Source organism: Osmerus mordax, chromosome 16 (assembly GCF_038355195.1).
Source record: "Osmerus mordax isolate fOsmMor3 chromosome 16, fOsmMor3.pri, whole genome shotgun sequence".
In the NCBI taxonomy this organism is placed as follows: Eukaryota; Metazoa; Chordata; class Actinopteri; order Osmeriformes; family Osmeridae; genus Osmerus; species Osmerus mordax.
The window spans coordinates 1,516,797-1,539,672 of NC_090065.1; the positions used below are offsets into that span (position 1 = coordinate 1,516,797).

At 47.6% G+C, this 22,876-nt stretch overlaps 4 protein-coding genes, 1 long non-coding RNA gene and 6 other non-coding genes across 15 annotated transcripts; 9 read left to right on the top strand and 2 right to left on the bottom strand.

Annotated features, from left to right (window-relative positions):
* The first annotated feature begins 692 nt into the window (after nucleotides 1–692).
* fam151a (family with sequence similarity 151 member A) lies at nucleotides 693–4,592 on the top strand. Its single transcript, XM_067252774.1, has 9 exons — nucleotides 693–1,044; nucleotides 1,364–1,510; nucleotides 1,714–1,863; nucleotides 2,149–2,311; nucleotides 2,829–3,053; nucleotides 3,235–3,371; nucleotides 3,488–3,622; nucleotides 3,696–3,976; nucleotides 4,177–4,592. Exons 1-9 carry the CDS (start codon nucleotides 864–866, stop codon nucleotides 4,564–4,566), a joined length of 1,809 nt encoding a protein of 602 aa, XP_067108875.1. The 5' UTR covers nucleotides 693–863; the 3' UTR covers nucleotides 4,567–4,592.
* Nucleotides 4,593–4,599: 7 nt separating this feature from the next.
* acot11a (acyl-CoA thioesterase 11a) lies at nucleotides 4,600–10,446 on the bottom strand. 3 transcript variants are annotated; one of them, XM_067252776.1, is made up of 17 exons: nucleotides 10,367–10,446; nucleotides 10,046–10,087; nucleotides 9,560–9,744; nucleotides 9,379–9,448; nucleotides 9,149–9,209; nucleotides 8,925–9,026; nucleotides 8,446–8,581; nucleotides 7,940–8,093; nucleotides 7,653–7,772; nucleotides 7,029–7,167; nucleotides 6,765–6,820; nucleotides 6,620–6,686; nucleotides 6,334–6,417; nucleotides 5,953–6,086; nucleotides 5,664–5,831; nucleotides 5,402–5,528; nucleotides 4,600–5,236 (listed from the first exon to the last, which is right to left on the bottom strand). In XM_067252776.1, exons 3-17 carry the CDS (start codon nucleotides 9,738–9,740, stop codon nucleotides 5,096–5,098), a joined length of 1,740 nt encoding a protein of 579 aa, XP_067108877.1. In that variant the 5' UTR covers nucleotides 9,741–9,744; nucleotides 10,046–10,087; nucleotides 10,367–10,446; the 3' UTR covers nucleotides 4,600–5,095. The 3 variants fall into 3 exon arrangements, with proteins under 3 accessions (XP_067108877.1, XP_067108876.1, XP_067108878.1); XM_067252775.1 differs by having other exon boundaries at nucleotides 10,046–10,183; nucleotides 10,367–10,382; XM_067252777.1 differs by lacking the exons at nucleotides 10,046–10,087; nucleotides 10,367–10,446 and having other exon boundaries at nucleotides 4,603–5,236; nucleotides 9,663–9,744.
* Nucleotides 10,447–10,740: 294 nt separating this feature from the next.
* On the bottom strand, nucleotides 10,741–13,662 carry mrpl37 (mitochondrial ribosomal protein L37). Its single transcript, XM_067253418.1, has 7 exons — nucleotides 13,157–13,662; nucleotides 12,811–12,994; nucleotides 12,480–12,595; nucleotides 12,174–12,359; nucleotides 11,738–11,889; nucleotides 11,100–11,303; nucleotides 10,741–10,927 (listed from the first exon to the last, which is right to left on the bottom strand). Exons 1-7 carry the CDS (start codon nucleotides 13,560–13,562, stop codon nucleotides 10,850–10,852), a joined length of 1,326 nt encoding a protein of 441 aa, XP_067109519.1. The 5' UTR covers nucleotides 13,563–13,662; the 3' UTR covers nucleotides 10,741–10,849.
* Nucleotides 13,663–15,430: 1,768 nt separating this feature from the next.
* Nucleotides 15,431–18,065, top strand: LOC136959237 (uncharacterized). Of its 3 annotated transcripts, XR_010878727.1 has the most exons (8): nucleotides 15,431–15,484; nucleotides 16,059–16,112; nucleotides 16,303–16,375; nucleotides 16,553–16,653; nucleotides 16,861–16,916; nucleotides 17,187–17,246; nucleotides 17,427–17,501; nucleotides 17,766–18,065. It is a non-coding gene; the product is annotated as an uncharacterized lncRNA (long non-coding RNA). The 3 variants fall into 3 exon arrangements; XR_010878726.1 differs by lacking the exon at nucleotides 15,431–15,484 and having other exon boundaries at nucleotides 15,496–16,112; XR_010878728.1 differs by lacking the exon at nucleotides 15,431–15,484 and having other exon boundaries at nucleotides 15,497–16,112; nucleotides 17,427–17,497.
* LOC136959616 (small nucleolar RNA SNORD74) lies at nucleotides 15,894–15,976 on the top strand. The gene has a single exon (XR_010878757.1). It is a non-coding gene; the product is annotated as a small nucleolar RNA SNORD74 (small nucleolar RNA).
* On the top strand, nucleotides 16,159–16,230 carry LOC136959622 (small nucleolar RNA SNORD75). The gene has a single exon (XR_010878763.1). It is a non-coding gene; the product is annotated as a small nucleolar RNA SNORD75 (small nucleolar RNA).
* Nucleotides 16,699–16,787, top strand: LOC136959618 (small nucleolar RNA snR60/Z15/Z230/Z193/J17). The gene has a single exon (XR_010878759.1). It is a non-coding gene; the product is annotated as a small nucleolar RNA snR60/Z15/Z230/Z193/J17 (small nucleolar RNA).
* LOC136959617 (small nucleolar RNA snR60/Z15/Z230/Z193/J17) lies at nucleotides 17,029–17,124 on the top strand. The gene has a single exon (XR_010878758.1). It is a non-coding gene; the product is annotated as a small nucleolar RNA snR60/Z15/Z230/Z193/J17 (small nucleolar RNA).
* LOC136959615 (small nucleolar RNA SNORD47) lies at nucleotides 17,286–17,357 on the top strand. Its single transcript, XR_010878756.1, has one exon. It is a non-coding gene; the product is annotated as a small nucleolar RNA SNORD47 (small nucleolar RNA).
* On the top strand, nucleotides 17,617–17,689 carry LOC136959636 (small nucleolar RNA SNORD81). Its single transcript, XR_010878776.1, has one exon. It is a non-coding gene; the product is annotated as a small nucleolar RNA SNORD81 (small nucleolar RNA).
* A 354-nt stretch (nucleotides 18,066–18,419) lies between the features above and the next one.
* LOC136959286 (calreticulin-like) lies at nucleotides 18,420–22,545 on the top strand. The gene is made up of 10 exons (XM_067253577.1): nucleotides 18,420–18,558; nucleotides 18,960–19,061; nucleotides 19,300–19,503; nucleotides 19,689–19,783; nucleotides 20,000–20,209; nucleotides 20,413–20,526; nucleotides 20,870–21,013; nucleotides 21,200–21,292; nucleotides 21,380–21,493; nucleotides 21,608–22,545. Exons 1-10 carry the CDS (start codon nucleotides 18,468–18,470, stop codon nucleotides 21,719–21,721), a joined length of 1,281 nt encoding a protein of 426 aa, XP_067109678.1. The 5' UTR covers nucleotides 18,420–18,467; the 3' UTR covers nucleotides 21,722–22,545.
* Nucleotides 22,546–22,876: the final 331 nt, after the last annotated feature.

The following is a 22,876-nucleotide window of genomic DNA, read 5'->3' on the forward strand; positions in this document are numbered from 1 at the left end:
GAGGAGAGAGGAGAGGAGGATGGGAGGGGAGGGGAGGGGAGGGGGGGAGAGGAGAGGAGGGGAGGAGGGGAGGATGGGAGGGGAGGAGAGAGGAGGGGAGGAGAGAGGAGAGGAGGATGGGAGGGGAGAGAAATGCACCATAAAGTTCCAGTGGACCTCCATCTCCCTGGGCAGAAGATCACATTTGAGATGGTCAACGAGAGTGTGTGTAATAAAGAGAGATAAGAAGGACTGAGTATATAGGTGGACAATAACGACTTTGTGATAAGAACACATGGTAGTGTGTGTTTGTGTCGAGTGTGTGTGCGCGTGTGGCTGTTACAACAAGCTGTGTGTAAGTGGAGTGTGTGTGTCTCTCACTGTCCCACAATAGTGAAGCATCAAAGTCACAATCACAACACCAATCACAGATCCTGATCATGACGATGTCACGGCGTGGGTCCCTGTTCAGGCATGACCGTGGTCTCACCAGGGGAGCGTCCTGGCTTCAAGGCTGAGGAGGAAGGTGAGATAGAGAGCAGGAACACACAATGTTATCAGCGCGGAGATCACTGTAACCTCTGCTCTGTAGATAACAGTCAGACTGTCAAGGCCTTGAGGTGTACACACACACACACATATATATACCCACAGACACACACATACATAGACACACCTACTCACACACACACACAATCAAAACCTCTAGATTTCACTCTGTCTCACACACACACACACGGTCTCCTGCATGTTATCTCTTTAACAACACTTTGTCTCTCTCACACACATGCACACGCACACACACACACTATCTTAACCCCAGATATCTCTTCCTCACACCACCTGAGTCCTCTCCAAGGGACACATCTCAGCTCTGAGAGGACATGGACAGGAGCACAGAAAGGGGGACTGAGGGAGGGAGAGGTGGAGAGAAGGAGAGTAGAGACCAGAGCAGGTACCTGGGGTGTCTCAGGAAGAAACAGTTGATCATTGTGTGTGTGGGCGCTGGAATACTGCTGGTCTTCTTCACCATCGTCACCGCGGTGGTCGTCACGCAGAACTCAGGTACGCAAGAATGCTGCTAGTACTACTGCTGCTGCTGTTCCTAGTACAAAGCTACTGATCTCTTTCCAGAGTACTATTTTTACTGCTGCTACTACTCGTCTCTGCTACTAATACTGCAATTTCTGCTACTACTACTAGGAATACATTTTCAGAGTATCAAAGTATTGACAGTGAGGCCAAGTTCTGTAGCCGGTGTCACACAGTAATATGTGAACAAGGAAAGTTGTGAGGAGAGTCGCTGTTGCACAGTGTACGTAGGTGTGTGTGTGTGCGGGCTTGGGCCCAACTAGGATTGAAAAACAAACCTGTGTGTTCTCAGGTCCTCATCCTCTCCATTGGTTTTCTACTGGTGGAGACATGTTGGACTTCCTGATTCAGACGGGTGACATCACGGAGAAAGACGCGCTATTGGCCACCTGGTATCACCGAGCCAACAACCAATCAGAGATGAATACGGCACTGAGAAGTAACGGTTCCACTCAACCAACCAATCAGAGATCACCTAATAACTTTTTTCACATTGTATTTTTTGTATATTTATGAGAATTTTTTTTTCAATATAATTATACACTATACAGCTTTCCTTTTATTCTCTTGTTCTTTGTCTCTACATTACCGCTCTCTCTCTTCTTCTCTCTCCTCTCTCCACCCCTCTCTTGTCACCTCCAGGTGACATAATGATTCTGGAGGCGGATGTGACAGTTCAAGGTCTGAACACAGCCAATGAGACGACACTACCCATCATGGCCCACCCCCCTCACGTCTACAGCGACAACAGTCTGAACCAATGGCTGGACGCCGTGCTGAAATCCAGGAAAGGTGATTGGCTAATTTCAGAATACATCCCTCCCTACCTCCGGAGTTTCAGATAAATTAATTATGAAATTTTTGAGTAAAACTTCTCCATAATGATCGATTTTGCCACTCATGACCCCGTAAACAAACCCTTAATAAATAATTAAACCCTCCTAAATCTTGTATTCACGGGCATATCAACATACCTCACATACTTAACCTCCAGTCTATATTCTATCCAAGCATCCCCTTTAAGAGTGACATCCAGGGATAACTTTCCCTTTAAGATCCATCATGTCTCCCTCTCAGGGGTGAAGCTGGACTTTAAGAGTCTGAAGGCGGTGGGTCCATCTCTGGACTTGCTTAAGGAAAAGAACCGGACCTCAGGGCTCAACAGGCCCGTCTGGATCAACGCAGACATACTTCATGGTCCCAACGTACCCGGGTTCTACCCTGTGGTGAACGGGTCCAGGTCAGCAGCCAATCAGGAGCCAGATCTCCCTTTCCCCTCCTCTCTTCCCCCCCCCCCCCCTCACCTCCTCCTCTCCTCTCATCCTCCTCTCCTCACCTCACCTCCTCCTCTCCTCTCATCCTCCTCTCCTCACCTCACCTCCTCCTCTCTTCCCCCCCCCTCACCTCCTCCTCTCCTCTCATCCTCCTCTCATCCTCCTCTCCTCATCTCACCTCCTCCTCTCTTTTCCTCACCTCCTCCTCTCCTCTCATCCTCCTCTCATCCTCCTCTCCTCATCTCACCTCCTCCTCTCTTTTCCTCACCTCCTCCTCTCCTCTCATCCTCCTCTCATCCTCCTCTCCTCACCTCACCTCCTCCTCTCTTTTCCTCACCTCCTCCTCTCCTCTCATCCTCCTCTCATCCTCCTCTCATCCTCCTCTCCTCACCTCACCTCCTCCTCTCCTCCCTTCTCCTCTTCTCTACTCCCCTTACCTCCTCTTCCCCTTCCCTCCTCCCCTCACCTCCTCCTCTCCTCCAGCTTCCTGTCCCTGGTCCAGCAGAAGTTTCCGGAGGTGACCCTTTCTCCAGGGTGGGCCGTGTTGTATGTTCCTCAGTTCCCCAACGTCACCTACACTCAAGCCATGGTGGAGAAGATGTACGACATCATCAGGCTGGCCCCTCAGCCAATCACCTTCCCCATCTACGTCCTCATGGCCAGGAGTGGCTGGCCTCACATCGCATGGCTGCTCAGCCAATCTCCACGGTAACCAACTAGCCAGCCAGCCAGTTAGCTAGCTAGCTAACTGATTAATTGGTGCAAGTTTAGTCAGGCTGTTAAAATGTGTCCATATAGGTTGAGTCTGATCCTGCGATTGGTCCATAGGTTCAGCCTGACCCTGTGATTGGTCGATGGGTTTAGTCTGAGTGTTGTGATTGGTCTGCAGGTTCAGCCTGACCCTGTGGCAGGGCAACGTGAACCCCAGTGTGGAGGATCTGCTCTTCATCAGAGACAACAGCCACCCTCGCAGAGTCTACTACGACATCTACGAACCCATCCTTTCTCATTTCAAACAGGCCGCCAGTGAGAAAAACTTGAATTCCTCTCCTCCTCTCCCCTCCTCTCCTCTCTGCTCTGTTCTCCTTTCCTGTCCTCTTGTCATTGCTGATGTGTGTGTGTGTGTATGGTTGTGATGTCAGATCAGAGGGGGAGGGTGCGGAGGTTCTATCCTGGAGGAGACCTGCATGACTACTTCCTGTCCAAACACAGAGATGGGCGGGACATCCTGTGGCACAACGTCAGAGACTCCGCCTCCCTGGAGTCTCTACTGGCAGGTACCCACACACTCACTCGCACTTCCTCCTTCCTGTGAACCGTACGATCTCACTTCCACTCCCTGTTCCCAAGGCGACCATGGTGGAATGCTGGTGATCACGGTGGGTTTTGTTCCGGAACAACCCGGTGTCCCGGTTCTGGAAGGTTCCGGTTCTGCTCCAGTGTTCTCCCTCTGGGCCTGTCTGGACAGGGTTCTCTCCTCCTCCGGGCTCTGGGGGTTCTACCTTCGGGTCGGGAACCGGGATGTTCTGGAAGGTTCTCTGCGTGTGCTGAGCGAGCTGTATGACAGGAACCGTCTGTACCGCCCGGTCTGGGTCAACATGGCGCTGTCGCAGGGCTGTTTCTTCACACAGGTGACATCACACACACAGCTACACACATCACACACACAGCCTCAAACACAGCTACACACATCACACACACAGCTACACACTCATTTGTTTCTGACCATCTCTCTCACCATCTCTCTTTCAAACCCTCTTTTTTCTACCCCTTTCTCCTTCTTCCTTTGTTGAACCCACTATTTCTCTCTCTCTCTCTGCTTCTTCTGCAGGGCTACATCTCTGGTGAGGCCTACCTCGCCACCGTCAACCAGGTGTTTTCCCACATCACCCTGGCCCCCAGCTGGCCCCCTGAGGCTCTGAAAGAGGGGTACACCACACCCCTGGTCCGCGACATGGAGGCGCTGCTGGAGGGGGCGTGGCAGGGCGTGGCTCTGCAGGTGGGGGCGGAGCCTCTTGGGAGGTCAGGGAAGGGGCTAAAGGGGCTGCAGAGTAAGTATTCACTGATAGTAGAGGAGGGGGTGGAGAGAGGCAGGATTATAGAGGAAGAGGGAAAAGAACAAATTGTGAGGACTTTACGTCAGGTCAGCAGAAAGAGGCGGGTCTACTGCACTCCTGACCAATACAGGACCAGGATCTACATGGACATGGACCAATCATAAACGGCTCTGAAGTTTTATTGGATGAACTCATGATTTAACAATTAATGGATGAATGGATGATTTAGTGATATGTCTTCATATTATGTTATGTGATATGTATTATGTGTTACATACTGTACATAAACAATATAATGTTCAGAACCTAATTAAATATACCAAAACGTAACCAATACCAACTACTGTTTCATTCAAAAAAAAATCTTTATAAAAAAAATCCCACAATTCCATACTGTATTTTCTTTTAATCTTGCCGTTCATCTGTAAAAATATAAAAACGCCAGTTATAACAATGCCCTTTACACACTGACCAAATCCCAATGAACAAGTGCCATAGAAACCATGACAGTACCTATTGATTGCTGACTACCGAGTTTTGTTAATTAAACATTATCCTCATCAGTTCTCAATACAAATGTAGTAGGAAGTGTGGGTGGGGGAGGAGAGAGGGGAGAGATATGGGTGAGGGAGGGAGGGGAGAGTCAGCTATGCTGTCCCTGTAGGAAGGGTGAGGAGGGGGTGTGGCCCAGGGCTAGGGGGCGGGGCTGTCTCGGTTCCTGGTCAGGTATTGGCTGCAGGAGCAGAAGGTCTGGTAGAAAGTGGAGGAGAGTCCAGCGATGTCTGTAGAGATGTAGGGTAACACCTCTGGAGATGCCTGGTTATAGTAACAGATCTGGAGAGGGGGAGGGAGGGAGGGATAGAGGGAGGTAAAGAGTGAGAGAAGATAGGGATCAGAGGAGAAACCGATGAGAAATGATTTGCTATTTTGTGTTTGTTTGTACCTGTGTGAGTGCGTGTGTGTGTGTGTGAGAGAGAGAGAGTGTGTGTGTGTGAGTACCAGGGAGCTGGAGGCAGTGAGCTCCAGGATGGTGAAGCCGGCACAGAGCACCTCTCCCTGGTGACAGCCCTCTGAGGGGGGGATGGAGGGCAGGCTGACCGAGCGCAGAGCCACCACATACGCATCCCTGGGAGGAACACACACACACACACCAGGGTCAGGGAGGGTAGACACACACACTCACTCTCTCTCACACACAGGAAGACACACTTTTCTTCCCCTCCTCTCACCCGTTCCCCCTCTCCCCCCCCTCCCCTCTCACCCCTCGTCGCAGGGTCGTCTCCTTGACGCCAGCAGTATGAACTCCTGGCTCATCCCACCACTTCCCTGATTGGCTGGGAGAGCTCCGACTCTGTCCTGACCCACCGAGGGAGTCACCACACGATACAGGAAGTCATCATCGTCCACCCGGCGAATCAGCTCACACTTCCTGTTGAGGAAACCATAGGATAGGAATGCATGCTTGTATTTGTTTTTGAGTATGTGTCTGTTTAAATGTGTGTATGTTTGACTGTGTGTGTGTGTATTTGACTGTGTGTGTGTTTTCCTACAGGTAGTTAGGATCCCAGTTGACCCTGAGGCTGAGGTCAGACAGCAGGGTGAAGGCTCTCTCTGCTGGAACCTCCACCTGGTTCTCCACCTTGATGCTCAGAGCTCGCTTCTGCTCCAGGGTGAACAGTTTCACCTGAGACAGCGCAATACATCATAACACCCGGGGAGCAGAATACACCACCACATTAGAGTCCTGTATGTTTACGACTCCACATACTTCTGTTGTGGTGCATCTGGTCTCCTCAGAACCAACTGTTACCAGGCTACAGTCCCTTCTACTCAAACCTTAACTCACAGATGTACCCTGTCTTTTTCTACCCCCTCCCTCCCTCTCCCCCTCCCCCTCCCCCTCTCTCTCCCTCCCTCCCTCTCTCTCTCACCTTGTTCTTCTCAGAGCTGAGCTCCCAGGTGTTCCTGGCTGCCAGCACCTTCAGAGCTGATACATTGTTGTAGCTCAGATACACCTGCAGACAGGTAACCACTTACTGGCTGATATTTAACATGTTCACTTCACCTCGCTTGTATTTGTTAATTTGCAAGTGCATTTCACACATTCATTGATTTATTTATTAATTTGTATTTATTCCTTGATTGATGGATGGATTTATTCATGCATTCTTTGATTCGTTGATTCATTTGTTCATTCGTTCCCTCCTTCCTGCGTACCTGATTGGATAGATCCCAGGGCACAGATAGAGGGACCTCGGTTTGTTTACAGGAAATGATGTACTTCCTGTTAGAGATGGAAACACATCTTTCAGCCCCCCTCGTCATGCAGGATCACCATGGTAACGGTGAAGGTGCTGCTCACCTGTCCAGTCTAATTTTCTTCCTAGCGATAGCCTCTTGGTAACGCCTCACCCCATGCTGGGGGGAGGGGGGGGGGGTGGTGAGGGGGAGAGAGGGAGTGAGAGGTGAGGGAAGGGGGAAAGAAAGGTGAAGTGGTGGAGAGACAAAAATATAAATATAAACACAGTACATTCACAATTTATTTACGTTTTAACTATAACTTTCAACATCACTTTCAATACTGTAGTTTGTACAGCCATTCTTCCTGTCACCTGACCCAACTCACCGTGGGCTCGGGTCGTATCCGTGGTAACGCGCGTGGCTTGCCGTGCTGGTCCAGCACCTCGAAGGTCATGAAGGCGGAGTTAATGTGTCTGAGAGACTCCTCCCCCTTGTAGGCCTCAGCACACACGCCCACCTCCATGCTGTGACATCACGGTAAGGAGCACCAGGGAGCCAATCAGAAGATCAGATTGTTATCAGGTGATGCATTTTTACAAAAAGGGTTGCGATACAGGAAACACATGAAGTCTTCCTGCATCTCTGTCTCCTTATATGGAGGCATGTGATCAGAGACACTTACCGAAATAAAGAACAGTTTTCCTGTGTTTATAGCACATTTTATATAAACTTCATTAAATTTACATTTACATTTAGCAGACGCTCTTATCCAGAGCGACTTACAGTAAGTACAGGGACATTCCCCCCGAGGCAAGTAGGGTGAAGTGCCTTGCCCAAGGACACAACGTCATTTTGCAGAGCCGGGAATCGAACCGGTAACCTTCAGATTACTAGCCCGACTCCCTAACCGCTCAGCCACCTGACTCCCTAACTACCCCCCCACCCCTATGTTCCCCTGTGCCCCAGCCATCTCCCTGTCCCATCTGTCCCCCTGTCCCCCCTGTCCCACCTGTGCTTGAAGGCGTTGTTGACGATGGCCTTGAGGACCAGTCGGTCCCCCACGTGGGAGGGGCCTCTGAAGTGGAACATGTCGATGGTGCGCAGGGTGGGGTGGGCGTTCGACAGACGACTGGAGGGAGGGTGGAGGAGAGGATGGGGAGGGGAGGAGGAGAGTAAAGAGAAGGTAGAAGGAGTGTATGTGTGTTACAGTATTCCATGTCTATGTGATGGTGATTTCTGAGTGTATGTGAGTGTATGAGACAGTGTATTCTCTGTGTGTGTGTGTGTGTGTGTTACCTGGCAGCGATAGTGGCCACGTTGACCATCCAGGCCATGATCTGTCCTCCGAAAGTGTTGACCTGGTGGTTGGCGTGTGGCGGCAGCACCAGCTCCACACTCTCCACCCTGGTGTTCTCTGCTGGCACCGCCTGCTGGGACTGGGGCTCCACCTCTACACACACACATCAATACACACACACACACACATAAATACACACACACACATGGGTATTCTCACACACACACAGGTATTCTCACACACACACATAAATACACACACATGGGTATTCTCACACACACACACACACGGGTATTCTCACACACACACACACATAAATACACACACATGGGTATTCTCACACACACACACACACCGGTATTCTCACACACACACACACACATGGGTATTCTCACACACACACACACACAGGTATACCTGCCCCACAACCCAGGCTATCTGCCCCAGCCTCCCCTCTGGCCCTGTGCTAGGGGAGAGGAGGGGGCGTGTCGCCGTGGAGACTGACCCTGCCGCAGGTCTCTGTTGGCGAGCAGGTCCTTGATGATGTCATGGTGGATGAGTCTCATCCTCCTCCTCTCTGCTGCTACGCTGTGCTCCACCTGCTCCCTCTGGCTCACCTGCTGCACTGGCTTCAGCTGCACCTGCACACACACATACACACACACACAGGTACACACACAGGTACACACACACAGGTACAGTCACACTCACGGGTACACACACAGGTACACAGGTACACACACACAGGTACAGTCACACCAAGGGCGTAAACATGGTTTAGACATTGGGGGGGTCCAAATGAATACCCTTCCCCATAATTGTTTTGTTGTTGTTAAGTGCATTGCCTAAAATTCTATATGAAAATTTGCACATTTAGAACATAGTTTCGTCACACATCTCCATCTGACTTTTGTACATGTAGTAGTTAATATTACAGTATATATGTAAACTGTAAACATCAATAAATAGCGTAGTAAGTGTGACCTTGCCGGTGGCGGAGCGCTGGGTGACGAAGGTGGCGTAGGCGTGGCACACCCTCCAGCTACGCCCGCTGAACAGATCCTCACAGCTCACCACGATGCCCACCTGCTCTCTCACACACACACACACACAAGTGTAAGTGTACATAGGTGAGTGTGTAAGTGTACATAGGTGAGTGTGTAAGTGTACATAGGTGAGTGTGTGTGTGGATAGGACAGGAGTCTGACCTCCATGCTGGTGTTGAAGGCTCTGTTGACTTTGGCCTTGATGTTCACCACCTGACCTACCCTGGTGGGGGAACACACACACACACACACAGCCTCCTCTTAAGAAATGGCATGATTTATAATCCAGAAGTGACACACTCCCCCTATGGTGTGCTTAGTCACACACGCACACACACACACTCACCCTATGGTGTGCTTAGTCACACAGGCACACACACACACACACTCACCCTATCGTGTGCTCAAAGTGGATGTCGTCGACAGACGCCGTGACACATGGGCACCCAGCATGTCTTTCGGCTGTAGACAGGAAACAGAGTTATGTCATATCCTGTCTGGACTACTGTCCCTAGCAGAGCATGACGCATGAGTGGTTTAGAGTTAGGACATGTTTGACACACACATACACACCAGACAGGCATGCGGTGGTGTCCATCCACTTGAGCAGCTGTCCGACGCTGAGCTCATGCCGATGGTTAGCGTGACCTGGCATCACCATCTTACACATCTTCACCTCCGTAGGGTTGCTGTGCTCCTCTTCTTGCTCCTCCTCCTCCTCATCTTCCTCACCCCAGCGGCCCACAGAACTCATGCTTCTGGAAGGGAATCACCATCATCCCACCTCATCATTTTAGTTTACAATCAACTATGTCAGTGCCGTCTATAAATTCAAGTTTGTTGTTGATCGTAGACTACAGGCTACTCTGCAGTGCGAGCTGTCTCTTTCCAGCGCTCATTTCAGTCCTGCACTGCTACAAGAGAAAGGCTTGAGTCGACTTTGATTCAACCGGGCAGTGTGTGTGTTTGTTTGTGTGTGTGTGTGTGTGTGTGTGTGTGTGTGTGGGTGTGTTTAAGGTTGTTCTCCTGAGCTGAACCTGACCCTCACACATGACTCACCAGATGTGTATTCGGTCTAAAAATGCGGAGCCCAGGATTGCTCTGCGGGGTTAGGGCAGAACACGGATTGTTAAATCAGCTGTGTGAATCAAAGCGAGGTTCCCTTGTGAACTAGCCGAAACCGTTGAGTTCAAAGCGCTGGAAAACACAGTAAAAGTGATGGCGACTGTACTGTGTTCGCCCATGTGCATGTACAGGCACTGGCTAACTTTTATCTGAATTTTATATCCATTCAATATTGATCCAATACAATATTATCTAAAACACACATTTAAATTAGTAACGACGTTCATTTGAGAAGAAAGGCAATAAACAGCGTACCTTAAAATCGACGATCCTACTTTTTGAAGTAGTCGAGTAACATTAGTTAGAAGCGCAGCAGGTTACTGAACGGGGGCACGGTCTACTTGTTATGACAGAAGACGAACAAGCAAGCGACGGCATGTAGTTCACTCCACGCCCAGAAACTTACGGAGGGTGGAGTCCAGTGTTGCATTCATTACGTCGCCAACTTTGTTAAAACAGTTTATTTAGCGTATTAATATTAAATATACCCACGCATCTCTCCCAATATACAGTAGATATCCGTTCTGTCTGATGTCGGCGGATTTAGTAGCCCTGCTATGATTTAGTTCACAAGATCGTTTGTTGAACTGTTAGACAGTAACAAAGGACAATGGCACATTTCACAAGACTGAAGGCGGATGAAATATCTTTTATTGACACATGGTACAGACAGGAACAACAGTAAAAAGGAAGTCCTAAACAGATAATGAATCTTTGTTGTTTTTGTTGCTGTGTACCTCACACAGCTCCGTGTAAATAGAGGGAGAGAAACTTCCGGAAGGTCTCTGGTTGGTAGCCACTCAGGCCAGCCGGCACCTGGATAGGGGAGGAAGAGGACAGGAGAGGTGAGGAGGGAGAGGAGACGGAGAGGAGGAGGGTGAGGTGAGGAGAGAACAAGTTAGGTGAGGAGAGGAGTAAGGGCAGATAAACTAGATTAAGCTCTCCACCGTCAGGTCATGTCTGCATGATCCTCTCCGTGTCCCCTCACCTGCACCACCTTCTTGCGTATGAGGGGCCTGATCTTGGCGTAGTCGTACAGCTCCTGGTCCTCCTCCACCCACACCAGGTTCTTGGCTCCGTGGTCGCTCTGCAGCGAGGTGGTGTTGAGCTGCAGGATCACGTACTGGAACATCCTGCCGTTAGAGCCCACAGCCTGGACAACCACAGGCCTGTCCAGCTCCCCTGCCTCGCTCTGGGGGAGGAGGGGGGAGGTGTAGGAGGGGAAGGGAGAGGAGGGCAGGAGGGGAAGGCAGGAGGGGTGGAGATGAGAGGTTGTGGGAGACATCCGTAAAGAGGAGAGATAGAGGACACAGTCAGACAGATTCATTTACTAGACTGCCAGGGTTAGGTGTATGCTGTATACAGAAACATATGGGTGTATATATATATATATACACACACTATATACATAGGCAGGTGTTGTTAGGTATACATACAGTGTAGACAATTAGGAATAAGGTTTGATAGTTTTATATATTTATAGGTAAGCAAGTTTGAGTATATATAAGGTTAGGCAATTACATAAATACATAAGTAGAAATGTAGGGCTAGGTGTCAATACTGTATTGGCAGACAGGGCTAGGGGTATCCATAGGGTTAAAGGTGAAAGGTTCCGCGCATGTTTACCCCGTAGAGCGCGTGGGCGCGTGCTAGGGCGTTGCCGAAGGCGAACATGATCATCTTGGCTCTGAGCTGATCTGCGAGGAGCTTGACTGTGCTGCCGTCCTCCATGAAGAACAGGGTGTGGGGGTGTGGGTAAGGGTAGTCCCCCCTGAAGCCTGGGGGAGAGAGAGGGGAGAGAGGGGAGAGATAGGGGAGAGAGAGGGGAGAGAGGGGAGAGAGAGGGGAGAGAGAGGGGAGAGAGAGGGGAGAGAGAGGGGAGAGAGAGGGGAGAGAGGGGAGAGAGAGGAGAGAGAGGGGAGAGAGAGGGGAGAGAGAGGGGAGAGAGAGATGGTTACAGGAGAAGAACAGGGTGTGGGGGTACTGATAGTCCTTCCTGAACCCTGGGGAGGAGAGAGAGGGAGAAAAGGGGGGGGATATATTTTCCTGTCAGGTACAGTACCTGTGTGGTTGGACTCCTGGTACAGGTGGATGATGGACAGGTCGATGGTGGGGGAGAGGGGGTAGAACGTCTCCAGGGTGTGGTCGACAGTAGCCTCGACCTCCTCCTTCCCAGCAAGCACTGGGAGAGGAGCCGTGCTGCTCAAGAGCAGTCCATTTTGACCTCTGACTTGGAACAACTCCTCACCTGGAGAGGGGGGGGGGGGGAGACTTGTAACGTTGTTTTGGTTACAGGGGTTAGTAGACCTTGACATAGGGTAGGCCTGCTGTATGCTAGTGTTGCTAGGTGTAGGTAAGTCTACGGTACCTCTGCTCCAGGTGGCCACAGGGCTGTACTTCTCAGCCAGGATCCTCCTGCCCAGAGCAGGGTGCCTCACCTGGAGGCCTCCACACAGGTGCAGCAGGTTACGCATCAGAGACAGACTGGAGGAGGAGGAGAGCAGAGGTCAAAGGTCGTAAACAACCACTAACAGAACAGTTTTGCCTGCTGACTGTGTTCAATCATAAAGTGTGTCTTTGTCCGTGAGTCATTTGAATCCACCGGTGTGTCTACTGAATGAAACCCAATTAGTTCTTTTTTTTTTTTTATTCTTTTTTTTTTTTTATCGAATCTTACTGGACCAAAATGATCAACTCACCAGAACTTCTGTCTCGGGGGCCGTTGCTCGGTCGTGTCCCAGAACCGGGAGTGTTTGATCGCGTTCTGCACCATCTCGTCCTGGTTCGGTATCTGATTGGCTGGGTCATCGGCCAATGACAGTACTTGTGCAGGCAGGCCCTTGATCATCTTGGACTTGGTCAGCCACAGGGCTTGTTTGACTCCTGGTAACACCACAATAACATGAAGATGGGAGTTAGGGTTAGCTCTCACACACACACACACACACACACACACACACACACACAGGCATGCATCCATCTACACACACACACACACACACACACACACACACACACACACACACACACACACACACACACTACCTTCAACTACATTCGTCCTTTGGTGAAATACATAGCACGGCTTTTTCTTGTACAGCGGCATGTCTTCTGCTTTAGGGCATTTGTAGTGCTGTTGATCTTTATAGCTCCGCTCCCATGTCGGGAACTTGGGCTTCGACAACCCGGGGATGTAGTGCATTCTGTCGGCGTATGTGATGCGCTCCAACCCGGGGATTTCAACCTTCACATGGGGCTGCGGTTTCTCCGTCCGTACTTTATCCAGAATGTACCTCACGGATAAGCAGGGGCTGACATTGAAGTGGCGTCGCCCGTGGACGCGACTCAGAGCCGCGCCATGTTTTACACTGTTCCTCGTCTCGTTCAATAAAGTCGTTTGTGCCAACAAAGGGACAGCGGACCTAAGGCGCTGAGCGCTTTCTGTAAACATATTGCAGAACGTTGTATATCTAATGTTTGATTTGAATGTCAGATGCTAATTTACTCAACCCGTGTATAACTGTAGGGCGCCGCCATCTTGGTAGTCTTCTTCGTCTGTTTGTGGCCGGTTGACAAGAGGAATGATATGATTATCGCCTCCTATGGACAGGAGTGAAAGTACATTGAAGATCGGTGCGGATGGAAAGAAACTGTTCTTATGGCGTGAGGGGAGTGTATGGAACAGAGTGTGTCCAGGGTGGGAGGGGTTGGCAACAATCTTTCTTGCTCGCCTCAGGTACCAAGAGGTGTGCTGGTCTTCCGGTAGCGAGCAGTTACGTTAGTTCTCTCACACATCCTGCTCCCAGGGACCCTCTGCCGCCGCCTTCTCTTGCTGCCTTTGCCCCCTGGCCAACCAGTGACACTAACAGCTTTTCTAATGATGAAGCGGATAAGAAATATTTTGAGGTTCTGAGCTTTTTGTTGAAAAAGGAAACTTCTGAGCTGAGCTTCTGAACAAAAAACTCTCTCACACAAAATGCTGTTTTTCCCGAGGAGTTCGGGTGATCTTTCCAAAATGACAATTAACGATGTACTATGTTGCTGCCCTTCAAGCAAGAGGGAAAGGGGGTTCAAATTGTACGTTTCGAGGTACATCCACAATTCATTATGTGATCGCATTAGCTCCGCATATTGCACAAGCAAAGTCAACAACTTCCGGTAGCTAGCAGTTACATTAGTTCTGCACCAAAAAAAATGTTTTCCTGAGTTTGGGTGATTTTCCAAAAATGACAATAAACGACGTACATAGGATTCCGACCGATAAATCTGTTCCCCTTGTGTTCTCAGTGTAAAAGACTAATGTAAAATATTTGAAAAATATTTTCAAAAAATGTTTTCACAATTTTTACAATAAAAATTATTTTTTAATTTTTACAATAAAAATTATTTTTTAATTTTTACAATAAAAATTATTTTTTAATTTTAAAAATAAAAATTATTTTTTAATTCTTAAAATACAAATTATTATTTTTATTTTGAAAATAAAAATTATTTTTTTAATTTTGAAAATAAAAGTATTATTATTATTTTTTTTATTTTTATTTTTTTTTATAAAAATTATTTATTTTATTTTTTTAAATACAAATTATTTTCAAAAATAGGTTTGCATCATTGATGAGTACAGTACATTGTTTCAACCTTTTATAACCTTTTTAATTGTAAAATAAATGTCAACCTTCCAAAACTTTTTTTTCAGGCCTCAAGCCTCAAGGGCAATCTGTTCCCCGAGGGAAATCTGTTCCCCCTGTATTCTCAGTGTAAAAGACTGATGTATAGATGAAACTTGCTATACATAATGATCACAATAACATACATCACCAGCATCACTGTATTGCTTTATAAATGGCCAGACTCTAATATACAGGGGGGGATCACTTTCCTCAGGCCTCCAGGGAAATCTGTTCCCCTTGTGTTCTCAGTGTAAAAGACTAATGTCAAATATTTGACAAATATTTTCTACAAAAAGTTTTGAAATTTTGAAAATAAATTGTTGTGTGAAATGATGAGAGAATTTTTTTCAAAACTTTTTTTCACACCCACAGCGTAGATTAAACTTGTTAAACATAATGATCACATAACATACAAACCAGACTAATGTAATAATGGAATCAATTTGGAATCTACAACGTGTAACTTTACTCTACTAATAGATACATAATAGAGTTTGGATCAATGAGTGTTTACTTATGAGTGAAGGGAGCTAGGAAATAGGGTGTAGGAATAACGAGAGGAGCCATGTTGAATTGGTCCGGTGATTTCCCACAATTCAGCGGGGTTGCAGTATAAGAACTAAAGGCTCGCGTTGCAGAGTCTCTTCCACGCGGTCAATTCTTCGGGGGAAGTTCGAGAAATATATCTGCACCAATATACTGTGTAAGTATACTAATGGGAATGTGGATTTGTCCTTTTTGCCGTCTTTGACTTAACAATAAAGGTGGTTTTCATATGACGTTTGTAGAATTGTATTTTGAATTTTTAAACGTTAGAGCTTAGTTAGCAGCAAGTTAGCTCTAGGCCAGAGTCTACCTTCAAGCAAGCTAAAAGGCAAGCACAGTCCTATGAGCTAGCTATGAAATGTGAATTTAAGTTGGCTCAAAACGAATGCTTTTGGATAGTGCCTATTGTGGATGTGTCGCAAGCTAGTTGAATGGTTGGCATAATTCGTATTACACATTGCTTAATCTTAAACTGCGCTTTTAACGTGTTTCCAGCAAACAAGCGTTTCGAAACTCATTTCACCGATCGATGCCATCTTGCTATCGGGGTTAGCTTCCTCAGAGATCCATGTTGCAAGTGATGAAAATTACGTTGGTAGGGACATCTGAATCAACCTGAAGTAACGCCAACTATACTGATAGCACGTGGATCTCATCACCGTAGTTGTGTTTAAGGTTCGAAGAGGAATATGAAAGGCTTATACAAACCCAACTGTTTGATTTACTTGCAGACTTTGAAAGGCGTAACCTCAAGCACGAGGATGGGTGCTGCAGAAATGACGGAGGTATGTTTGCAAGCCACGCTAGTTCTATTGAGTATGAGATTCATAAACCATTATGATGATTTTTTTGAATAAGAGTAGTGGACAGAAGTGATTTCTGATACATATTCAAACTGATGGTTTAGCAGTAACGTGTCACGCACGTTGTTGTTGTTTTAGTGTGAATCACAGAATTATATTTTTTTCTTTTAAGGCTAAAGCACTTCGCTTGGGTCATTCGCGTTTTCCAACCGGGCTAACTTGACGTCACTGGATGGCTCTACTCAGTAAGTGTGATATGACTCCGTCTGCATTATTCCGTTGATGATGTTTACAATCATTGGGAATCTCTCTGAAACGATGTGAAGAGGATTTGTATAAACTGAAACGACTCTCTACAAGTGCCATCATCAATCTTAGTCTTTCAGGTGTAATCTGAAATTAAATATGTTGTTCCCTTGCAGCTAAACCAAATCAGCAGAGCAGTCCAGATGACCCATGGTTTTTAAACCAGATCCCCATGCTCAACCTCTAGGCTTTAGCTCAGAGGGCTAACAAGGCTAGGGTAAGCCCAGCCTCCTTTCTCCATGCTACTGGTGTCTTTGAACTGCCGCTGATGCAATGATGACCGCATAGTTCAGCAGATTAAACCATGAAGAATAAAGCAGCATTGTCTTTCGCTCCTATCTGATCCAGTCAGCGCTCAGTCTCACCTGCTTAACCAATCTTTTCTCATCTCGTCCTAAATCGTGTGTTTGGTTTTATATTTCAGTTTCTGCATGAAGGCCCCCGACTTTGTTGTCATGACAGCTGCAGCACCACTGGATGGTAAGATCAACTTCCTGTATGCTTATGATTGGTCGGGTCTGTCCTTGAATCCTCCTATTAAAACTCATGATTTGCCGTCATATTGTCAAGGATTGTACCCCAAACAACTATTCAGAGGCTGATGATGATGACCGCATAGTTCAGCAGATTAAACCATGAAGAATAAAGCAGCATTGTCTTTCGCTCCTATCTGATCCGTCAGCCTCTACATCTCACCATCTTGTTTTGCTCCTTCACTGTACGTTGATATACACCCTCCATTTGCTTCAGGTTGAGGGACAAAATGGCTGACTTTTCCTGCTACTTCTAAGATGAAGGCTGACGTGAAGGGTGAGTTAAGCTTCTTAATTTAAGTCTCCAATATTTTATAGCCACTGATGAAAAGATTCTGCCATATTACTGTCAATGATTATAACCCTACCGTTCCATTATTCTGAGGCTATTATGTTCCACTGTGTGTAGTGTGACTGAAGCTGGCCTTGTTTACATGGTTTGTATCCCTGTTCCCAGAAATCCTTCTGTCTCCTTGGTAACGACATGAAGTGGATTGTGAGCTGTGTGGATTCTTAACTCGACACTGGGTAAGTTCTGCTAATGGCTCCTTGTAGTGGCTGAAACAAAATATTCATGCCTGATCGTGCTTGAACATAATTTCTGCAGAACTCTTCATTCGAGGTGGGAATTAAATATAAGTGGGATGGTTGACAGGTGATGATTCAATTCTTGAACTCTCTCCCTGAGTTGTTGATGACTATAAGAATACTGATGTCAATCTATGAGATCACAGATACAAAAAAATAAGGCACCAAAGGATGATTAACTAAACTCCTCTCCTGTTCCCCCTTCCAGGTTGGTCCACTGGGGAGATGAGTCCTGGTTGCCTTTGGAGAAAGAAGGGTGTTCATGTGACGGTTAAGCTACCAGCAGACAGTGCTGATGGTGGATTTTGTATATTCTCCCTTGTTTTTGGATAGACCATTTGAGGCCCTGTGCTTCCAAACAGCCTTTTCCAACAGATGTTATGAAAATAAATTGTTCTCGAATTCAGTTTCAAAGGTTTGTGTGTTTAAATATACAGTTTTTGTAATTGCCTCGTGACTTAAAATGACAATTGTCATATCAATTTGTCATTAAATAACTCAGTATTTTTAAAAACACTGGTGTCTTGCAGTTTGTTTCAAGTTGCATTGGGATGGTTACTGAAACTGGCACATCCCTAACATTAAACAAAAATGCATGTAATGGTCACAGGTTGGTAATGAGTATAAATCGACTAAGCTAAATAATTTCAATCTAATCAGGGGTATTGCTTACGTATAGCAACGTCGAGTTTATTTTACACAATACGTAATGAATGAATCGGGCGACGCCAGTCTTCTAAGACCGCATAAGGGCTCACGGGGCCGACCAATGACAATCAAACATTTGTTTCGTGGATATGTGATTGGTGGAGAATGACGGAGGCGGGTGTCAGGGTGCCGGTGAGTAACGGGAGATGCTAAATCTTTTAATTCGGTCTGATCAGATTCGGGAGTGTAAGCACGCAGCACCATGCAATTTGTGGTGTTCTCCGTCTTGTGTGCGATTGTTGTTGTAAACACTGAGCCGGCTGTATATTTTAGAGAGCAGTTCGACGATGGCGGTGAGTCCCATTCATTCACTAAAGCATACTGTCACACTGCCTTAATGATACTTGCTCATACAAGCTAGCTGGATAACGCCTCATTCCTAGCAAATTAATCGCTACAGTTTGTAGTTGGCGTATAGAAATTAAAAACTACTAATGACGCTAATTGTGTGCATGCCTTGAAAAGCGAGCCACAAATGTAAAGCTAGCCAGCTACCACATGAGATAGTGATTGTAGCTAGGCTACACTAGCTGTCCAGCTAATTAAACTGACACGTTTCAGGTCATGACCTCTTCTGTCTCCATCAATGCCCATTTAATTTTCTCAATCCTGACTAGCTAACTATATATACCAGTCATTAAAAGATGCATTGTGCGCCAGTACCCTAACATGAGACCGTTTCATGCGCTGTCAGGTGCTTGGACGAGCAGGTGGGTAGAGTCCTCTCACCGGCCAGACTACGGGAAATTGGTCCTCACGGCGGGAAAATTCTACGGAGATGCAGAAAAAGATAAAGGTAAGTTAGACAACGGAGAAAAAATTATAATTCATCGTTCTAACTAGTGGCATCTAGACACTACGGTGTAGGGAGGAGAGAGAGAGGGTGGGGCGGTCGCCTTTCTGTACAATTGACAGTTAAGTGACAGCGTTAAATTATTACACAATGTTTAATAATGATTTAATTTATTGTCCGTTATTTTCCAACAAACCCTGACACGGAACCGTACCACCGTCCATCTCTCTTGCCTCCCAAGGCCTGCAGACGAGCCAGGATGCCCGGTTCTATTCCACCTCGGCCCGGTTTGAGCCCTTCTCCAACGAGGGTAAGACCCTGGTGGTCCAGTTCACCGTCAAACACGAGCAGAACATCGATTGTGGTGGAGGATACATCAAGCTGTTCCCTGCGGAACTGGACCAGAGAAGCATGCACGGAGACTCGCGATACAACATCATGTTTGGTAGGTGACCGTGCTCTCTACAACGGTAAACTTAGCCTACAGTAAATAGAGAAATACAAACTCACCATAGATAATTTCTAACAAAATTCAACATAACAACCATTAGGCATCTTAATATTGTTGTTGTAGAGAGTCATAAAGAGTTTAATAGCGTGTACTAAATAATAGCCTAGTCTTCCCTTCAGGCCCTGACATCTGTGGACCCAGCACCAAGAAGGTTCACCTGATCATCAACTACAAAGACAAGAACCACCTCATCAACAAGGACATCAGATGCAAGGTGAGGATGAGTGTAGCTCAGTGGTGAAGTATATGAGTGCAGGTACCAATCCGTAGCTCTGTTCTCAGAGCGCCATAGCTGCGATAAAGAACTACAAATATGGAGGCCGCTCCACAGCTGGCCACTGAATCTTAATTGTGGTGCTTGTAGTTCCGTCCTCCAATCCAAACACCCACATGCCTAACGTTCCGAATGGCTGTTTGTTTCGTGTCTCAGGACGACGAGTACACCCACCTGTACACCTTGATCCTGTGGCCCGACAACAGCTACGAGGTGAAGATTGACAACCAAAGGGTGGAGGGAGGCAGTCTGGAGGAGGACTGGGGACTCCTGCCACCGCGCCGCATCAGAGACCCCCAGGCCACCAAGCCCCAGGACTGGGACGACCGCGAGAGGGTGGAGGACCCCGCCGACCAGAAACCAGAGGTGGGCAGCACGCCTTGGTGGAGTCTAAAGTTGGGGCTTTTTGTGGTAGTGTGCTGAGTTAGTTTTGGTGTGTTGGGTGGAGAACCCAAACACAACCATATATGAGTTGGGCGGCACGCCTGGGTGGAGTTTAGATTATTTATCTTATTTCTGTACATGCAAAGTGATATTTTCATAAATTGACAGTGATTGTTGTCGTCCAGGGCTGGGACAAGGCAGAGAACGTCCCGGACCCAGATGCTAGGAAGCCAGAAGACTGGGACGAGGAGATGGATGGAGAATGGGAACCTCCTATGATCTCCAACCCCGACTACAAGGTGAGCATGTCCCTGTGCACAGGGGAGGGTTACAGCTTAGTGGTCAGAGTTTTTGCCCGTAGGTAGCAGGTTCTAAATCCCCCCCATGTACTGAACGTCACTTTAGATAAGTGTAGGCAAAATGAAACATTCCATAATGCACTGGCGAGAGGTAAAACTTAATGGTTAGAGCTTTTAACTGTAGGTAGCAGGTTCGAAAGCCTCCCTATACTGAACGTTGCTTTTAGTAAAATCATCTGTAGCTGCCTTTACAAAGTAAATTTTGTTGTTGCCATGCAGACGGGACAAGCTACTTAATGTAACCATGTCTTGGACTGTGATTGGTTTGTTTGTGCTTCCTCAGGGCGAATGGAAAGCCCGCATGGTAGATAACTCCGCCTACAGGGGGAAGTGGGAGCACCCTGAGATTGACAACCCGGAGTTCAGCTCTGACCCAGACATCTACCGCTTCAGCAGCCTTGGGGTCATCGGACTGGACCTCTGGCAGGTAGACACACCTGGACTGGAGGGCGACGCCCACGTCCCCTCTCCCTATCACGCTCACTCGCTCTCTCTCTCCCTCCATCTCTCTTTCTCTACACACCACAGACTTGTTCCTTCCTATCTCTCTCTTAATAATATATAACCATCTGACAAAATCACAGAAAGATGTGACTGATGTGGTTTGTCTCAGGTAAAGTCCGGAACAATCTTCGACAACTTCCTGATCACAGACGACCCTGCGCTGGCTGAGGAGGTGGGCGAGGAGACTTGGGGGCAGACCAAGGTAACCACATCACCCACCCTGCCCATGGTTGGTTGATTGATTGATTATGATGATGATGATGATGATTATGATGCTGTCGTCGTCCAGGGCCCAGAGAAGAAGATGAAGGCGTCCCAGGAGGGGGAGGAGAGGAGGAGGATGGAGCAGGAGGAGGTGTCCAGGAGAGACCAGGCCAAGGAGGAGGCACAGCCAGAAGAGGAGGTGGAGGTGGAAGAACAAGAAGTGGATGAGGATGAGGAACTGGAGGAGGAACTGGAGGAGTTGGAGGAACCGGAGGAGATGGAGGAGGAGGAACAGGAGGAGGTGGTGGAACAGGAGGAGATGGAGGAGGAGGAGGAGGAGGAACAGGAGGAGGTGGAGCAAGAGGAGGAGGAGGGAGCTGGAGAGGTGGAGGAGGAGACAGACTCAAACCTGAAGGACGAGCTGTAGACAAGACTGTGACTTTCTCATTGGACGACCTGTCCCGATGATGACAGCCAATCAGAGGTCATCTCCGAGGTGGCCATGTCACAGGCCTGAGAATCTGTGCCATTTTGTTTTTAACTTATTGAACTTTTCTAACTGCGCCTCCTCCCTAAATGTGTTTACTGTTGGTTTGTTGTATTTACAGGATGTTAGTTGTTTTTACTTAATTAGGATCAAATCTTTTAACTCTGTAACAAAAATGTTGTTGTAGTTATATACACACTATGATGATGTAAATCTCTCCTTTCCCTGTCAGTGTGCTGTGGGAGGACAGGGGGAGAGGAGGACAGGGGGAGAGGAGGACAGGGGGAGAGGAGGACAGGGGGAGAGGAGGACAGGGGGAGAGTGGACTGAGGAGAGAGGGAGGACTGGGGAGAGAGGGAGGACTGGGGATAGGAAGAGAGCTAGGAGAGAGGGAAACCATTACACTATATAACCTCATTCTGTCTCATATGGTACATGCACAAAGGTCAGAGGTCATACCCAAGGCCAACTTGGACCCTGTCATGCTCCTTATTTTGACCCTCTGACCTTTAACCGGTCATCCTGCAGTCCTCCCTCAGCTGAATACTTACACCAGTTCTGCGGTCGTCACCGATCTCACTGAGGAGCAGCGTAAGAAGGGGTGTCATCGGAACACCTCCAAGGTCTTTCTAGAATCTGATATCTTGGAGAGAGGAACTTAGTTTTTCCAAACAGCTATGAAAGTCCTTTCTAGGGGTTATAAATTTAGACGTTTTCATGTTTTAGTTTGGTAGATATTTACAAATGGATGAACTCTGCTGATAGTTGTGCTAGATTGAAGACTATGTCAATAAAAAGGTTTGTTGGAGTTTGACATCTGGCGCCATTCTTAATGACGTTATTACCGTACAGGCATACCAGCTGGCGATGATGATGCACGTGGATGTCTATGGCCGTTTGGGCATTGGACCCTGGGTTAAAACACACACACGGCTTTGTGAGAAAAGCGCCTCGAGAACATTTCCCCGTGTTTGATGCCTTTCTATTTATGGAAACCAAGCCGACGGTGACAGGCTGACAATCACATCGCCAGCTGTGCGGTTATTTCAGCCTCGAGCTGTACTTGAGCATTTTCACTCGACACACACCGGGAGA

What these genes read in the sequence shown, in the direction of transcription:
- fam151a (XM_067252774.1), top strand. Translation starts at nt 864, where the DNA reads ATGGACAGGAGCACAGAAAGGGGGACTGAGGGAGGGAGAGGTGGAGAG. An exon ending in CGTGCTGAAATCCAGGAAAG is followed by an intron (nt 1,864 to 2,148) that starts GTGATTGGCTAA and finishes TCTCCCTCTCAG; the next exon opens with GGGTGAAGCTGGACTTTAAG. An exon ending in TCATTTCAAACAGGCCGCCA is followed by an intron (nt 3,372 to 3,487) that starts GTGAGAAAAACT and finishes TTGTGATGTCAG; the next exon opens with ATCAGAGGGGGAGGGTGCGG.
- acot11a (XM_067252776.1), bottom strand. Translation starts at nt 9,740, where the DNA reads ATGAGTTCTGTGGGCCGCTGGGGTGAGGAAGATGAGGAGGAGGAGGAG. An exon ending in CAACAGAGACCTGCGGCAGG is followed by an intron (nt 8,094 to 8,445) that starts GTCAGTCTCCAC and finishes GTGTGTGTGTAG; the next exon opens with AGGTGGAGCCCCAGTCCCAG. An exon ending in TCACTGCCTCCAGCTCCCTG is followed by an intron (nt 5,237 to 5,401) that starts GTACTCACACAC and finishes CCCCCTCTCCAG; the next exon opens with ATCTGTTACTATAACCAGGC.
- mrpl37 (XM_067253418.1), bottom strand. Translation starts at nt 13,562, where the DNA reads ATGTTTACAGAAAGCGCTCAGCGCCTTAGGTCCGCTGTCCCTTTGTTG. An exon ending in CCCCCGAGACAGAAGTTCTG is followed by an intron (nt 12,596 to 12,810) that starts GTGAGTTGATCA and finishes CTCCTCCTCCAG; the next exon opens with TCTGTCTCTGATGCGTAACC. An exon ending in GCGCCCACGCGCTCTACGGG is followed by an intron (nt 11,304 to 11,737) that starts GTAAACATGCGC and finishes CTCCTCCCCCAG; the next exon opens with AGCGAGGCAGGGGAGCTGGA.
- LOC136959286 (XM_067253577.1), top strand. Translation starts at nt 18,468, where the DNA reads ATGCAATTTGTGGTGTTCTCCGTCTTGTGTGCGATTGTTGTTGTAAAC. An exon ending in CCGCCGACCAGAAACCAGAG is followed by an intron (nt 20,210 to 20,412) that starts GTGGGCAGCACG and finishes GTTGTCGTCCAG; the next exon opens with GGCTGGGACAAGGCAGAGAA. An exon ending in AGACTTGGGGGCAGACCAAG is followed by an intron (nt 21,293 to 21,379) that starts GTAACCACATCA and finishes GTCGTCGTCCAG; the next exon opens with GGCCCAGAGAAGAAGATGAA.